We start from the raw sequence: 18692 nt of genomic DNA on the forward strand, positions 1-18692 counted from the left end.
TTACATCACAGAATATTTAAAGGCTAGACTGAACTGCAAGCGTTGATCAGAACTGGAGATGTAAGAAAAATTTTCTTAAAAAATCTACGGAAGTACGAAACGTCCATAAGAAATGTATGGGGAAGAGTTTTCGTTTGAATATATCTTCAAAACGTGAAAAGATATTTAAAAACGGATTTCGGCATTGACATCAGCGTGAAAATCTAGTTTGTAATGATGTGTCACAACGTTATCATTACTTTTACATATTTTTATCTATATCCAATATGGCGGATCCAAGATGGCGGCCAAAAATGAGTTTGCTATTGAAATGAAGTAATAACCACCCAATAAACATCGGTGGCCGTCCCAATTCAATATCTCAAAGAATTTTAAACAAAGAATGCATGTGGTATCTTTTTTTCAAACTTGACCAATGTTGGGAAAAGCCGCCATTTTTAATCGTGATTTTAGGTGGTTTCCTGTGGACCGATTTTTGGCAACTTTTAGTATGTCACTCTGCAGACCCAACACTACAAAAGAAAACCATAAAACGTATTCTTGAAATTTTTTTAAAGTCATATCCTATATTTCTCTGACTAAATGCAAAACGGCACAATTTAGCGTTTATTTACATTTTTGGTATTTTTACCTATTTTTAGTGTGCTCTAGTGATGTAACGGTTTGTCGTAGAAACAAGTGTTATATATAAAACTTGTAGTAAATTTTATGCTCTTTAATTTTACAAACCAGGGTATTTTCAGAAAACCCATTTACACCAAGTTTTAGCCCAAAAACCTAAAAAAATACCCGAATTTTGACTTTTTTCGTAAAAAAAACAATGTTCCGGGCATAATATCTGTCAGCAAACCTCATATTCGTGTTCAGCGACCCAAAAAACATAAAGAACAATGGTGATTAGGACTGTACCTAAACTTTCCGCTAACTGCCACTTATATTCCTAATATGCCTAGCCTACTTATCAAAAGTAGGTTTAACTGAAAATAAAGCTATACATCTCATTGCGAATTTGTTTTACTCCATTATTAACTTTGACATTGTTTGTTTCAGTTTTTAAATGTACCAATGTTCAGAAATGTGACATTAAAGTGTTTGACCGAGATTGCTGGAGTTACCGTCCCAAACTACGATGCCATGTTCAACAAACTGTTTGAACAAACTATGAGTCAATTGGAACAGGTAGGTTTTGAATGTTTTTAGAGTAGGCCTATGTTTAAAAATTTTATGTTATGACCAAAATTAATCCAAACAAACTATTAATAGTATGCTTAGTGGGAGCCAAACCTGTAACTGTAACTGTTAATTTTATGGGAGATGATATTTTTAGAATTTTGTGTCTAGGCCTATGTGCTGGACAGCAGGGGTTTGCGGTTTAATACTTAATATTTGACAGGAACTTCCCTTTCTTAAAAAGGTTCATTAGCTTAATTTAAAACTAACCTAAAGACATTTTTCAACTAAAACAGATGTGTCTCCTAATAGCCATCTCAACATTAACCCACAGTACATTCTCACAAGCTCTGGCCATATAACACACTAGCTGTACCCACGGACTTTGCCCTGTTTAACTTCATAAGTGAGCTCGTTTGCATGGCTCAATCACGTCCTGGTTGAAATTCGTTCGCTACGCTCACTCACCTTTAGGTTGGAGCTCGTTCGCTGCGCTCACTTGCCTTCAGGTTAGCTCGTTCGCTACGCTAACTCGCCTCCAGGTTAAAGTTCGTTCGCCACGTTCACTCACCTTTTGGTTGCAAATTAGCTGTTGTCATAAATTTAAAAAAATAATAGTGCTGCACCCTGTTGGTAATCTTTGTAACTTGAACATCATAGAACAGAACCAACTACAAATCTGTAAGTCATTGTTTTATTTATCTGTTTTCTACATAAAAATTTAATAATTAGAATTTTAAATCTTATTCAACACTTTAAAAGTCATTTTTAGTTCACCACGTGATAAACTACTGTACTTCGTAACTGGCTTGTAATAGCATTTAAAGGAAACAAATCCGGACCATTTAAATAGCAATGTTTTTAAATTTCAAACAGTCACCATTTTCGCTAGGGTGGTCCTTTTGAGATGAAACTTGTGGCTCCTTACTCAGAAAAAATGGCCTTTAAAATGATGTATCATTTACCATAGGCTTCCATTAAAACTTTTTACTGCATCCTCCACAGGACGTTCTCTATAAGTGGGTTTTTAAATTTCAAACAGTCGCCATTTTTGCTATGGTGGTCCTTTTGAGATGAAACTTGTGGCTCCTTACTCAGAAAAAAATAGCCTCTAAAATGATGTATCATTTACCGATAGGCTTCCATTAAAACTTTTTACTGCATCCTCCACAGGACGTTCCCTATAAGTGGTAAAAAATTTCATAAGGCACCAAAAGATATAGTATATCCGTACACAAAATATCAGTTTTTCTTTAACCACTCACCAGATATAATGTTGGTTCCAGACATTTTCAACACCCTGTATATAACACATTGGGGTTATGTACAACTATGGAAAAAAATCTCATCTAGTTTGCCGAGAAATCCAGATTGCTACTATTTGGGCTCAATTTCACGGAACTTTACTGTACAAGCATTTAAGGAATTCAAAGGGACAAATATTTTCATACCTATTAAATTTTTAGCACTAAGTTAGCAAATTTCCTATAAAGGGAATAAACTATTACTGTAGGTCTCATATGGTAGGCTATACTGTACCTATTAACATTTCACTAAAAAACATGCTTTATTACCTTCTCCGTTGAAGCAAACCTAAGAACTTGTTCAATCTAAAATTACCGGTATTTGAATAGGGAATACATCTGACATTTTTACAATATTTTATTAAAGGTATGTAAGTGAATGTGTAAAACTGGACAATGCAATTCTAGAATTATAGTCCTAATAATGTTTAAAAAAAATAATACCTCTAATAAATGAGAATCATTAATAATATTTTTAACAGATGCTACCAGTTCATACAAACATCAAAGAAGCATATGCAAGCGGGCAAGATGCTGAGCAGAACTTTATCCAGAATTTAGCCATGTTTCTCTGCACGTTCCTGAAAGAACACGGGAGTCTTGTGGAGAAAAAAGGATGGACGGAGACGTTGTTGTTGGTTAGTAAATTTCATGTTTTAATTAGCCTATGTATTTTGTAATAAAAATAATTATCAGAAAGTTGTTTACCTGGTGAGAAATATAGTTTTGTTCAAGGCTCTAGGCCAGGATTTTGAATTGTAGAAAAAGGAGGATATCAGCTAGCTTACTTTGAAAGTATATGTAGGCCATAGAACATCTAGAAGATACACTGTGCACACAATGTTTCGTCCTCTGAGGGACTTTGTCAAGTGTAGAGAAAGAGTTTAAACAAAAACAAAACTAAACAAAATCAGAATGGTGAGAAATATAGTGATTAATATATTTAAAACGTTAAAAATATATAAATTTTAAGAAATGTTTTCTTCTGAAACTATTACTTTTTTATGACTTGCTTGTCATTTTCTCATCCTCTACTAGGATGAAGACTCGACAACTTGCATTAAAAAATCATGCATTCCATAGAGCACATCACTAATTAATGATAATCTTGTGTTTCAGGCGTTGCAATATTTGGTTTTAATCTCAGAAGTAGAAGAAGTAGAAATATTCAAGATATGTTTGGAATATTGGAATGGACTGGCAGCAGATCTGTATAGAGAAAGTCCCTACACAAATCAGACTCCCATTTACGCCTCCAAGTTCAACGCCAACATCCCTCCTCGGAGACAGTTTTATGCACCAGTTCTCACCAAGGTATGATACATAAATCATACCATCATCATTACTTAATAAACCTGCAATTTGTTAATAAAACTATTCCAACTCCTATTTTTCCTAGACACATCATTATTATAAAATACTGTGAATATTTATTTCAATTAGACTATCCGATAAAAAAATATAAATTTTGAACATTTCCTCTTTATTATTAAATAATAAATGTTCCTCGTTTAAACCGAAAAACCAATTAATTAGTAACCAATGATTTTAGCATTAGCCACGTGCTTACAGTTTGTGAATGTACAAGCACTTACTAAACAGCTTCTTATTTACATTAGCATAATTGAAAAAAAAGGTTTACATGAAAAGTATGTTTTGTAGCTTAATTTGTTAATAATTTTGCAATATAACAAAAAATATTGTTCATTCGGGCAAAAAGTGTCTTTTCAACCCTCACTCGTTTTGCTTGAGCTTGTGAAACTTGATCTGTTTGAAAAGAGTTACTTTACGCTCTGGTGATGAAACATACTATAGTTCCTTAAAAACGTCCTTGCAGCTTGCAGTAGGGACACGGTTTGAAAGTGCCTGTATAGCCTTTTTTGGTCAACCTTATTAAACCCACCCTACCTGCCTATATTAAACCTTTTTTTGGTTAGCCTTCATTATAACTATCCTGCTATGATTCTTGTTACAGGTTCGCTACATCATGATCTGTCGAATGGCCAAACCCGAGGAAGTGTTGGTGGTGGAAAACGAGAACGGAGAAGTCGTCAGGGAGTTCATGAAGGACACAGATGCAATCAACCTGTACAAGAACATGAGAGAGACATTTGTGTACCTCACTCACCTGGACTACGAAGACACGGAGAGAGTCATGACGGAGAAACTGCAAAATCAGGTCAACGGCACGGAGTGGTCGTGGAAAAACCTCAACACGGTTAGTATCAAAATCAAATTTTATTTTTATAACTATATTTTTTACTGAATAAAAACAGTTACGTTTGTGTTTGTTTTAAAGGAAGTTTATTTCTAATTTTGTGTTTTAGGATTTAGTGTTTTTTTTTATTGTAAGTTGTTAAGTTTCAAGGATTATTTAGTGTTTGTAAGATATAAATATTGTCAAGTGACTATTTCATTAGAGGTGTGCGGATATCCGAAAAATCGGGTCGGATTCGGTTCGGTTCGGATATCCGTATCCGAACCGAGCCCAAATTCGATATCCGACACTATCCGTTATATATCCGACTTTTTCGGATAGACAATACATTTTGACGTTTTGGACAGAAAACCTCCATAACCACCATTAGTTTCCCAGGACAAAATTACAGCAATACGTTTCCAACGACCTAACAGCAAACGGCAAAGAAGCCGTATGATGCAATACTGATAACTAGTTTAGTCGTTATCGGCTGTTTTGCTTTACGATTAGATTCGTCTGGAACGAACAGACATAAAGAAGAAAAGAACTACCATGGTCAAATGAAAGTCAACTCGTACTTGTCTTGCTCCTGATACTAGGGGCGCTGCGTAATAGTTTTTTTACAGTACTGTTTCAAAGTAGAAAAATCTAGCCTACTACTGTGATGTTAGTAAACAATAGATTAAATGTTTCCCGAAAAAAAGTCAGAATAGAAACAATAGAAAGGCAACACAATAGAAGGGTGGGAGGGGTTGGGCAATAACCTCGAAAGGAGCGCTGGTAGTGAGTCAAGTGGGTAGTGAGTCAAGTAGGACCGGAGGGGGAAGGGGTGGGTAAGACCTTGAAGCTATGTATAGACTTGCACTACTTCCCTAAACCGAAAGGACTGGCCGGCGAGTGGTATTCCAATCACAGGACAAGATACGTTGTTTTTTGGGCATTCATTGCCCGGTTTGACTTTGGATTGTCTTACTGTGTAGAAACTTTGAATAATAAAAAATAAAGTTAGAACTAACCACGATTATTTAGCATTTATTGTGTACATATTAAATGATTAAACGATAGGGACCATGGATATATACAAACTTTTGTCGTGATTTTAATTTCAACATCAAAATACAATATTGCACAATCGTGATATTTTAGGTCATTGACCTTTATTATGCATCCGGTATTGCTGTTTCAGAAGAGAAGCACGTTGATAAATTATAAATTGATATTCCCGTAGTTAAAAAGAATTGTTTTATAAACCTATAAAACAAAATCATAAAATCTTACATAAAGATAACAAAAAATAACGGAAATTGTAAAAAGGGAATAAAGATAACAACGTCATTATTCTTTCTCTTTGTTCTTCTATTTCTTGGGTTTCCCTTATCACGCATTCAACGTTATCAGCTTTTATGACATAGCGCACAGCAGGGGGTAAAACACTTGAGTGCAGCCGAGCGGCACTAATGAGGGTCGGACCTTCTTGGGGGTGAACAATAGACGGCTTATCAGACCCTCCCCTCCCCTCCCCCATGGTCTGGAGAAAGCTTGTAAACAAACTATTGCACAAGCGCGCGTGACTTGACATTGGGCTGCTTCAATTATAATTTTGTCAAATGAACTGTGATGTTTCAAAATCAAAAACAATAATTTGGGACCATACTGCTTAACAATAATGGACTGCAATTATTGTTGAACATACAATCCATTTTTAACAAACTAAGATTATACGATTCAAATACAATTATAAAGATTATCTTGGTATTTTACTTGGGGTAATGAAGTTATGTCTAGGCTAGTGTAATTCTCGGTTCATCAAGGTTCTACTGAATTATGTTTGGCAGTGAATATGTGTAGAATGCAATTTATAAATTCAGGGATACACACCTTTTACACAGTTATAAAGTCTAATTGCCCAACATCAAATCGTGAGCTAGAGCCAATTTAGTGCATTAGTGATTCTACACTTGGCAAACCCACAAAATGCCACTTAAGCCCAATAATCTGTTCCAAAAACGTAAGGAAATACATAATACAATGTGAAAATAAAATTGAGATCGAACTCCTTGGCTTGTGAGAACCAGGAAACAAGATAAATCATAACCTCAAGTAAACAAGCCCAAACGTTTGACACAAGTCCTGCTGAGCTAAGGTGTTTGTGAAGATTTCGGCTGCTAGTGTACTTAATTCAAGCAACCAACTTTTGAAAATAAATGTTGTGAATTGTGATTTTCAAGAGAGAGAAAACTGTGGACCTGGCTAATTTGAAATTCTATAGTTCAAAATCGTCATTTTTTATTTACACAGCTTTACATTGTTTTGTAGGTTAAAAATACATATGCAGCTTATTATTAACCGCGCCGAACTATCCGAATCCGAAAATATCCAAATCCGAACCTCCCAATATCCGATCCGATCCGAACCGAGCCTCAACTATCCGATCCGAATCCGATCCGAAATGAAATTTCACTATCCGCACACCTCTATATTTCATACAATATAAAACAAACTACTTGTATGGTGAACCTACAAATAACAGTTACATCATCATTTAGTACTAGAATTCATTAAAAAAAATTATAAAAAGTTACGTCAAACTTATTGAAAAAAGGAAAAATGACTTTTTCCCCACACCTTGCAATATTTGTACTCATCAGAGGTTTGATTTTAGCTGTGCTGGGCGATAGGCAGCATCTCGGGGGCGATGCATGAAGAAGACGAGAAGAGATTCTTGGTGACTGTGATCAAAGACCTACTAGGACTGTGTGAGCAGAAGAAAGGCAAAGACAACAAAGCGATCATCGCCTCCAATATCATGTACGTGGTAGGACAATACCCGAGGTTCCTGCGGGCTCACTGGAAATTCCTGAAGACTGTGGTTAATAAACTTTTTGAGTTCATGCATGGTAAGTCACTCTTAATATAGCCTACACTTAATATGTCGGGTATCCACTAAAGATTAGTAAATCTAAGTGCCCAGCAGACCGAAAACCAACCCTTTCAATTGTATTTTGTATGAGTCAGGGACATTTGGAATTATTGCCAATGGCCTATTGCGCCCATTCCTAAGCAGTGTTCAGTTGGTTCTCCTTTAAATTAATAGTGCCTTAGTAAGATAATTGTCGATCACAGTACTGCCAAGACTGTAAGATATCACGGGTTTTACTACGATTGGTGGAGATAATCATGTTAAAAAATTTTTATTGATATTTTCCTTCTTGGATTTGTACGTAATTGATTGTTTTTTCTTTCAACACTTCAATGTACGAATAGGTACTAGTTGGTTTTACTTTACTTTTTAACAGCAAGTTTCCTCCAGAAATTCTGAAGTTAAACATTTAAAATTTTTCAAGGTAAGCTAGCTGGTATCCATATTCTAATTGAGTGATTGGTTTGGAGAGAAAGGGCTAATTCCCTGAGAATAGGTGTGAGAAAGGATAGGATAAGCAGGCTTACCTTAAGAAATGTAGGCATCCCACTTCATTCACTACAGAACACAGAAGAAAACACAAACAAAATAAACACTGGATATTTCGAGGCCACTGGCCCCTTTCTCAACATGGAGAGTCACATTAGATATTTAGAGTTTTTCACTAAATCTTGCACAATCTTGTAATAAAAAAAAGCCACAATCTTGCATATTGTGTTAAACAGTTGTTTCAATTCAAAAATAATAAGATCTTTCCCTCCCACCTGTAACCCATCACAACTAAGGAGATGGGAACTCTCTTATCAATGGTTCACAAAATCCAGGGAGCCCCCAAACCTCAATCTCAGATAGGCCTAACATTTTCTTTTTCCCCTTCCACACCTAAAAAGCAGGCTTAGACTAAGTGTAAATAAAATCAATGACTCATTAACCTGTAAATATTCATTTGTAAATTCATAGTGTGTTGGCAACACTGCTTCCTTACCAGTGAAACACTCTAAATATCTAATGTGACTCTCCATGTTGAGAAAGGGGCCAGTGGCCTCGAAATATCCAGTGTTTATTTTGTTTGTGTTTTCTTCTGTGTTCTGTAGTGAATGAAGTGGGATGCCTACATTTCTTAAGGTAAGCCTGCTTATCCTAATTGAGTGATAGGTATTTTTAAGTTCTCGTAATGTATTAAATATAATGTTATCTGTGATTATCTAGTTTTTTCCTTTTCAGAAACGCATGATGGTGTACAGGACATGGCGTGTGATACTTTTATTAAAATAGCCATAAAGTGCAAAAGACATTTTGTGACAGTGCAAGTGGGCGAAGTGATGCCTTTTATCGAGGAAATCCTCAGTAGTATTAGCACCATAATCTGTGATCTCCAAACCCAACAAGTGAGTTGTGTTTCCAGCTTTGTTGTTGGTCTTGAATTGATCTTAAACCTGAAGACATTACTTGTTTAATGCCTGTGTGGCTACTCTGTTGTATGGTGACTAATTCATTGTCTACACGATGTGGACATGTGTTTTGTGATTTACAGGGTAAATAAAAAGTCAAGACCCCCCCCCCCTCTAATATTTTTCCATGTAAATATACAGAGATATCCTTTTGGTGGTCGAGCAATCTTAGCAGGAAGTTTCGTTTTATCATTTTGAAATTTTTGAGTGTCCCCCCAAAAGGGGGGATTTGGGGGGCAACTCAAATATTTTAAACGTAAACCCCCTTCAAGTGACACCTCATTTTGAAGTGTTAACAAAAACTTAAAGAATGGTGAAAACTAGAGGTCGCTATCTCTTCTCTATCCAAAATGGTAGCCCGTCAAATTTTGTGGAAAATCAACGGTAAAATTGTTAATATTGACTGCCATTTTGGATAGAGAAGAGATAGCGAGCTCTGGTTTTCACCATTCTTTAAGTTTGTTTAAGCACTTCAAAATGAGGTGTCACTTGATAGGGGTTTCTATTGAAACATTTTTAGTTGTCCCCCGAATCCCCCCTTTTGGGGGACACTCAAAAATTTTAAATGTAATTCCCCTTCAAGTGACACCTCATTTTGAAGTGTTTACAAAAACTTAAAGAATGGTGAAAACCAGAGCTCGCTATCTCTTCTCTATCCAAAATAGCAGCCAATATTAACAATTTTACCGTTGATTTTCCACAACATTTGACGGGCTACCATTTTGGATAGAGAAGAGATAGCGACCTCTAGTTTTCACCATTCTTTAAGTTTTTGTTAACACTTCAAAATGAGGTGTCACTTGAAGGGGGTTTACGTTTAAAATATTTGAGTTGCCCCCCAAATCCCCCCTTTTGGGGGGACACTCAAAAATTTCAAAATGATAAAACGAAACTTCCTGCTAAGATTGCTCGACCACCAAAAGGATATCTCTGTATATTTACTTGGAAAAATATTAGAGGGGGGGGTCTTGACTTTTTATTCACCCTGTATAAATAAATGTGTTGAATCAACATAACTTTAGGCTATTCATAAGCAGATATATAAATATGCAGAATATAGTAATGTACAATAACGTAAAACTAAATTTATTAAGTCTAAAACAAAATTACATCTCAAGACTATTTTACAGCAAAAATTATTATCAGTAGATCAAATTTGAAGAAGTTGAGGGAATGTATGTAAAAGTCTTCTGACTAGGAATAATGTCTTTTGAAGAAATTAAAATGAGCTATATTTTATATACCGTCTATTTTTAGGTTTGTTGTTAAAATAATTCCATAATAAGATGTTGTTTTCTCGTAAATCTATAATAAAAAAACTAAAAACGGTCATAGTTTATATTTTTTTTTTAAATGTTATTTAGCAGATTCTTTTAATTTTAATTTAACATAATGTGAATCGCCTCTTTTTAAGCTCCAGAGTAAATTATTTGTTGGTTGGTCACCATAAAGGTATTACCCAAAAGAAATTTGTGAATCTTCTATGCTATTTTTTGGATTTAAAACTAATAAATCTTTTCATTTCTCTTAATGCATACACACCTATTTTTTTACAAATGTTATCAACATGATCGCTGTTAAATTTATCTTTAAGCAATGAACAAACTTTATTGTTTTTACTTCATTAAATTAAATCTTGTGCATTGCTTCGTCTACAATTTTTCTTGTGGAAGAAATATTTATATGAGTTTATACCTTCAGTTTTTCCTGATGTTCAGCTATCTGGATGTGGACTGAATTGTTGTCCTTGCTCAGGTTCACACGTTCTACGAGGCCGTGGGTTACATGATTAGTGCTCAGACCGACACAGTTCAACAAGAGCTACTGATAGAGAAATACATGATGCTGCCCAACCAGTGCTGGGACTCTATAATAAGTCAGGCTGCCAGGGTAAGCTACAAACTCTCTACTATACTTGAGTGTGGCAGATTGCATGAAAATGTATCAAAATATATTTATTCCTTACCGTCTTCGCAATCAGAGGTGCATTCTTTGCAGCACTACGGTCGTTTCAGGGATTACTACATCGTCGGGTGCATAGGAGATGATGGAGTCTTTCTTCTTCACATTTAGACCACTTTTGCTTACATCGGGTCTGCATGGCATCCGCTCACTTTGTGCGGCAACTAAGTAAATCCATTGAGAAATATGGCTTGTCTTATTAGTTTTACTGTTTGAAGGAAAATATTTTTTTACTACGATTGTGAATTATTGAAAGTAATTAATTATTGTAGGCTGTACCAAACCGAAATTGTACCAAGGAAAATGCTGTACCAAAGCGATGGCGGTAATTGGAACCCTACCATACCAACTTTTTCGGTTCACTGAAGACCCCTAGTGTTTACTAAGTCAAATTTCAATGGTTGTACTGAATTGCCTAAAAATTTACTGACTGTTAGCCAAAAATATGGCGTCTGGTTAAATCAAAAATAGAAAATAAATCACAAATGAATTTAATCAATGTCTAAAAAAATTATAGATCTATGAATCAACGTTTTTTTCTTAATGATTTTTTTCTGTTTCAGAATGTAGATGTCCTAAAGGAGCCAGATGCTGTAAAACAGCTGATTAGCATTCTCAAAACCAACGTCAGAGCCTGTAAAGCCTTGTGCCACCCTTATGTCTCTCAGGTGCGTTCATGTTCACTACACAGTAACCAAAATGTTAAGTGTAAGCATAAAGTGTATGTTTTGATTAGACTCAGGTAATACATATTGACCATGTGGTATCTCCAGGCGTTTTTCCATGATTTTAGCGAATTTCCCTGTAGGGAAGTAGGTATTACCCTAGGTAAGACATAGGCTCGGGACCGATATACTTTTTCATTTTGATGTCCCCAGAGGCCAAAAACACCATTCGTTCAAATTTGTATAAGGTATGTATTTATATCTATATATATAGAGTTGTGTCCATGAACACTACTCTATACGTGATAACTTGGGTAATTTTTGTCAGATTTTGATCAAATTTGTTGAAAAGTGGAAGGCGGGATAAACTTGAATGAGTTCGCGAACCAGCATGATTGGACCACGGGAACAGGGTTTTATGGGGTAAAAATAGGTTTTTCTAATTTTTATACCTTTATTGGTAATGGAGAAAATTCAAAAAATTGTAAATTTAAAATTCCTATGTTATTCTTATGGAGAATATTGTAAACAATTTAGTTTGCTTGTTTATGGATCTATTTTGATCAAAATATATCAAATTTATTTATCTCATACTAAGCTATTAATAACAGAAAATATAATTTTCATAGAATCAGCCCTAATGATTTTTTTTGGAAATAGTGTTAAAGTCAGTTTAACCCTAAACAAAATGGTACAACCCCCAACTTTGTAAACATTACGGTTCAAAAGCTATTGCAACTTAAGTTACTTAGTGTGTGTCGAAGAATCGATAACTGATATGCAATCATGAATTGTAATGCTCACTACTTTTTATTTTTTCTCAGTCTTCATATTACATAAGAGTTAAGTGTTGAAAAACAAAAGTAGCATAAACTAGATACATATTTAATTTATTACGTATACACACAACATTATTTTCATTAACATTTTTAATTTTGCGAGCAAGCTGGCCTAGTGGTAAAACACGGGACTTTAATACCCAAGGTTCCAGGTTCAGATCTCAAAAATCACCAATTAATCTTATGTGAGTGATAATGCTGCGATCTCTATGCCTACTCTTAAGTAATGCGAAAAACAAGCATGGGCTAAATCATAGTTAAACAAATATTTTAACGTTTTTTTTATAATCTTTCAGCTGGGAAGGATATGTTTGGACATGTTAAACCTTTATAAGGTGATGAGTTCAAATATAACGTCAGCGATTTCTCTGAACGGTGAAGCTGTTACGAAGCAGCCCCTGATCAAGAGCATGAGAGTGGTGAAGAAAGAAATCCTCAGGCTTATATCAGACTGGATTGAGAGGTCTAATGATCATGTCATAGTAAGTAGAACTTTTAATTGACTGCATGTTTTTTATGCGATTTTTAGCTCAACTGCAACCAAAACCCTTAGTGGGTGTGTTAAACTGCTTATACATGCTAAAAATGAAGTTTTATTATAGTTGATTCGGATAATAGTTAATTATTAGCTAGATTTCTAAGTTGAAATGTAATTATTTGAAAACCTGTAAAGGGCTACTTTGGGTTAGGTTTGAAACGAGACATAGACATAACCTAAACCTTTAATTGTATATCGTTATAGAAATTGAGTGGTATTGAATGAATAAAAAGTTCCATTTAGTGTTAGTTTTTTGTTGTTTAGACTGAATCCTACAATAGTTAAGGAAACTTCATGCTCCAGTTATCCCTAAAGTATGTGTCAGTTTGCTGATACCTACGCTGTATTTGTTGTCAGGTATTGGAAAGTTTCATCCCGCCACTGCTAGACGCCGTCCTCATGGATTATAACAGATGTACAGTCCCTGCCGCCAGAGAACCGGAAGTTTTACTTGCAATGTCCACCATAGTCAACAAATTGGAAGGTCATATTACCAGTGAAGTGCCCAAGATCTTTGACGCCGTCTTTGAGTGCACGCTGGAAATGATCAACAAGGACTTTGAGGAATATCCTGAACACAGAACATACTTTTTCCTCTTACTACAGGTAATTCAACTTGGGAACATAATACCTGAGTGTTGATAGTGCTTGTCTTGAGTAATCAGGTCGCTGGTTTGATGGTCAGAAAAGTACTACTCAGCTTTTTGATGGTTCGAAACTAGGCTAATCTTTCCTTAATTATTGGGCTTTTAAAAAACATTCTGACTGATCTTAGTCAGTTGTAACGCTATAAACTGAAAATCTCACTCTACACTCATTGCATTCATATTCAGATTTGTCGACTGGTTTTAGCACTTTAAATATCAAGGTTGCTGTTTTGATTCTGGATCTTGAAGATATTTCTCGATTCTTTACAAACTAATATTGCTATCTATAAAAATTGGTTGATTTATAGTAGCGGGGGGTTTAGACTAAAAGTTATTTGACAAAAATGTCAGTCACAATATTAACAAAAAATAATACACAAAAATAAATTATTATTCCCTTGTTAGATATTTATTTGTTTGTTAAAAAATGTTTGTAATCTGAAAATATATACTCATGTTAAATAATTTTAAGAAGATTCCTTCCATATTTACACTTGTTCTTTTTTTTTAATTTAATTTATTTTTCTACAGTTTTTTTTTGCCCCTTCAATATTTAAATTGTTTGCAATCATGTAACATGGTTATAAGCCACATTTGTTACTGTTTGGCCCCTATTACACGAGGTAGCCTGGCGACGTCGCCAGCGACCAAACTGGCTACTCAGCTTGTTATGGGGCATTGATTCTTATGGATGTTATTACACGAGGGTAGCCAGCGACGCAGCCACACTTTGGCGACCGACTGGCTACCGAGCCCCGTCGCCACTGTGGTAGCCACTGGCTACCCATATTGGCGACGCTGCGTTGTAGCATATGGAGCTTATTACACTAGGTCGCCAGTATTACGTCGCCACTCGGTTAGTTCATATCACGGGGGTACTTGCACACTGTTGTGTTGCGTTCTGTTGTGTTGTGAGTGTGTGAATTGTTCATTTCAGTTGATAAAATGTCTATATCATCCTTTATGACTCGAAGAAACAGGATTGTGACATACGAAAATAATTGAAACATTTTTTATTGTCCGCACAGAGCTCATCAAAAAGGGTGTAATATAACCCTTTTGATTCTCTTGCACTAAGCATTGGATGAACGTACATTTTTCTCTTCCTTTGCCTCCTTTTCTTCAGAAGTAACAGAAGGAGAAGATACTTATAATCACTCATTATTCACTGTAAACACCGCTCATAACAATTACAAGTGCAAGACAAGCACTCACAACAACGGCGCCACGGCGGTAAAATTCTGGCTACTTAACTGGCTACTCAACTGGTTATAGGTTTGGTGGCCAGTGCGTCGCCAGCTACTGCCGCTGGCGACGTCGCCAGGCTACCTCGTGTAATAGGGGCCTTTAAGAAGTAGGAAATATATTTTTGTACAGTAATAGTTCACACTGACTCAAGACCAAGATAAAGATGGGAAAGACAATTACTATTAAAAGAAACGCTGCGGACAAGCCTTTTTTTAGGCTTATGCAGTTTGGTATTGTAAATTCATTGTATATGTGCTGTACTAAGTAATAAATAAATAAATAAAAGTTCATTAAAATTTCTTTGTTTTTAAGCAGGTCTCAGCAGGTAAAAACCAATTTACAGAATTGCTTAAAACAAAGCAAATACAAATCAATCAGACAAAAACAAAATGAAATTTTCCTTGTAAAACAAAATGTTTATTTATTCCTAAAACAGCTCAGGAAAATATTTGATTATTCTTTTGACTTTCTCTCAAAATACTTTTTAAATCCATTAAAGCTTATACGGGAATAATAGCTGTACAAGATTATGCTTGAGAGTAAAATTAAAATAAAAAATTAGCATGTAATTGGTAGTAGCAGCCCAAAATCAGGTTTATAATTTTTCTTTTAACTTGTGCTTATAAAAAAAAATCTGTTCACTTACAGTCAGGACCAACAAACTCAAACACCCTTAGATAAATAAGGCATACGCTAGCTTTTAACAATGTTATTAGATGCAACTTGCAAGTAGTCAGGCATGCTGATTATAGGCAATTACTTTTTCACCATTCAACCTTTTGATGATTTTCTAGTTTTCAAAAATATTGTCAGGTGAAGTAGTTTCACGTTTTGTGTTTCCAGGCTGTGAATAACCATTGCTTCCCTGCGTTCCTCAGCATCCCGCCTCCGCAGTTCAAACTGGTCTTGGACTCGATCATTTGGGCGTTTAAACACACGATGAGGCCAGTAGCTGACACCGGACTTCAGGTACAGAAAAGTAATTTTACAGGGTGTCCAGTTAGTTCCAAACTCCTAAAAATTGTTATATGGGTAAAATTTTTTTAAAAATCAAGAATTAATTGTCAATATTCTCAATAAACGCTTTGTTCACCAGAAATCCACCATTTTTACTCACAAATGTACGTGTTTGATTTTTTCCCACTGATCTTTGTGAAAATTACCACATACAGTATGATAAAGTAAAAAAATAACATTTTTCAGGGAAAAATTCAATTTTGTCACATTAAAAATGCTGTCCACTCATTAAATGACAAATCTTTGAAATACTGCACAGTTGAAAATAATTTAAGTCCTGTGGATGACCATAACCTAATGTCTGCTCGCTCACTCAGAAAATTTGAATTTTTGTCATTTTTGCTATCGCAAATTTAATCACCATGAGGCTCTGAAAATTTCTATCAATGATTCTTTTACACCACTGATATATCAAAGATTTTGAGGAATCAAGAATCAGAATTGACCTATGCCTATTTGAAATAGATTATATTGTTTGATGGCACCGGTGGGGCACACGGAAGATTTCTCAGGTGCTGTTTGACGTCACTAACTGCTGCGTCTGAAGGAACAGACAATTTTATAATTTTTCTATTATTAAATTGAAGTGTCATAACCTAACCAAACGTGCTGATAATGAAAAAATCGAATGAAGGTTTACTAATCTAAAAAATAGTTTTGTTCATAAAATAAAATTATAAATGCCTAAAATTCAATTTTATAATTTTTTAATTATAGAATTAAACTGTCATAACCTAACCAAACCAACCAAACTTGCTGATATGAAAAAAATTGTTGTCAAAAAGTTAGTGCTACCAGCGGGATTCGAACCCAGTGCATTCGGATTATCAGCCCGACACGCTATCCACTACACCACCGAGGCCGACGGCTCAAACCGAATCGTTGCGGTAATGGTGTTCCCTCAAAGTGACGTCAGCAGTTAGTGACGTCAAACGGCACCTGAGAAATCTTCCGTGTGCCGTTTTGCGACTATGCTGGGAGAAATATGTGATTTATCATATAATTCATGTTTCTTTGTTTCAGATCCTGTACCAGCTAATGCTTAACGTTGAACAGCATGAACAGGCATCACAAAGCTTTTATGTAACATACTTTACAGATATACTTCAACACGTCTTCTCAGTTGTAACGGACACATCGCATACAGCAGGTAAACAAATATAAGTATATAAAGATCTAATTCCTAAGCTTAAAACATATGTTCGTGACATTCAAGATTTAGTTTAGCTGAAATACCAATTTTATGTTTTGCCAATACTCCATAGTTGATTCTCAATTGAGTGAAAGTATTTTTTTTTAATTTTAAATGTAAAAGAAAAAAGCTCTAATTGCATATAGGATATTGGATTTACTTAACCATGTTCAGGCACATAAGGAAACAACCCCACACAAGTGTAAAAAAAATTGGTACTTTGTATTCAATTAATTTATTCTAACTCCTAATTGCATAATCTATCATCAACTTGCCCACTTAGGATTATAGGTTTCATTTACAATCATTAAAGAGTTAATTATCTGAAACAGTTGAAGATTGTGGTGGGGATAGCTTTGGAAAGAATTAGATACAATATTTATACTGTGATTGATATTATTTAAATTTTTAGTACGTTTATTTTTTACTGGTTTTGATTATCTTCCGCAGACCTGTGAGCGTATCTTGCGGTCCTGACGACTCATGTAATTGTCTCCCAAACTTCTAGTGTGTGTCAATTTATATTGGTTTTTTTCTTCCTTTCAGTTACTCATTGTATTGGATGACTGGGCTTGACAATCATTGCTCTACTGTACTATTATTGTATTCAGTAGTCAAACTGTTGTGAGTGAACTGTTTTAGATTCATGTAAACTTTTCTAGGTTTGCTGATGCACGCCACCATCCTAGCCCACATGTTCAAGTTGGTAGAGTTGAATAGAATAGCTGTGCCGCTGAGTCGGAACGCCAACGTTGACAACGTAACTTACATCCAGGACTACGTAGCGACATTGCTCAAGACAGCGTTTCCTCACCTGTCAGACAACCAGATCAAACTGACAGTGCAGGGAATGTTCAGCCTCAACCACGACATACCCGCCTTCAAGGAGCATCTCAGAGACTTCCTCGTACAGATTAGAGTAAGTAGCAAAACATCAACAAATACATCATACCGGCAAAAATAGTCAAATCACACAGCAAACACGTAAATCAAAATTTAAGATTTTGTCGCGGATAGGATTTTACAGCAAGCTTGAAAATACAGTAGATTCCCGATTATCCACAGTAAAAAGTGGCAGGGCTATCGTGGATAATGCAAACCTAACCTAAAATTAAAATTCATTGTTGTAGCCCCAGAACTGTAATATATAAAATATTTGGTTTTACATTACCTTTTATCAGTTCCAATTAAGTTCAAAACATAAAATTCTTAAAAAATAACTAAGATTCACTTTGAATACATAGTCAAACCCAAATACAGGTTTAGGTAACAGAATAATACGTTTTAAATACTGTGTAGATACCTTTAATCTCATCGGTGACGTGAACAACGATAACTATTTCCGCAATATAATGGGCCTCCTCACACGAAACATCTTAGTTGTCACTGTATAACGGACATTTAACTCGCATGATGTAATTTTTTCATTTGATTTTTTTTGTGATCTGATCTATGGATTGCAACGTGGATTAGTCAGGAGTCTACTGTAGATGAAAATGCAAAAATAAACAAATATCTGTCTCCTTTGTAGAAGATTTT

The 18692-nt window shown here is 35.2% G+C and overlaps 1 protein-coding gene across 1 annotated transcript in view; it reads left to right on the forward strand.

Annotated features, from left to right (window-relative positions):
* LOC128985471 (exportin-1) overlaps positions 1-18692 on the forward strand; it is a 45327-nt gene that overhangs the window by 24119 nt on the left and 2516 nt on the right. The window contains exons 9-21 of the mRNA XM_054404977.1: positions 1051-1179; positions 2957-3112; positions 3594-3788; positions 4450-4692; positions 7337-7571; positions 8819-8982; positions 10801-10935; positions 11571-11675; positions 12808-12993; positions 13407-13655; positions 15788-15913; positions 16985-17111; positions 17816-18072. Coding sequence (XP_054260952.1) covers positions 1051-1179; positions 2957-3112; positions 3594-3788; positions 4450-4692; positions 7337-7571; positions 8819-8982; positions 10801-10935; positions 11571-11675; positions 12808-12993; positions 13407-13655; positions 15788-15913; positions 16985-17111; positions 17816-18072 — 2307 coding nt within the window. The remainder of the gene's footprint in view (positions 1-1050; positions 1180-2956; positions 3113-3593; positions 3789-4449; positions 4693-7336; positions 7572-8818; positions 8983-10800; positions 10936-11570; positions 11676-12807; positions 12994-13406; positions 13656-15787; positions 15914-16984; positions 17112-17815; positions 18073-18692) is intronic.

This window comes from Macrosteles quadrilineatus, unplaced genomic scaffold, assembly GCF_028750875.1.
Source record: "Macrosteles quadrilineatus isolate MER2022 unplaced genomic scaffold, UCM_ALF_1.0 Scaffold_2__2_contigs__length_208266976, whole genome shotgun sequence".
Taxonomy (NCBI): Eukaryota; Metazoa; Arthropoda; class Insecta; order Hemiptera; family Cicadellidae; genus Macrosteles; species Macrosteles quadrilineatus.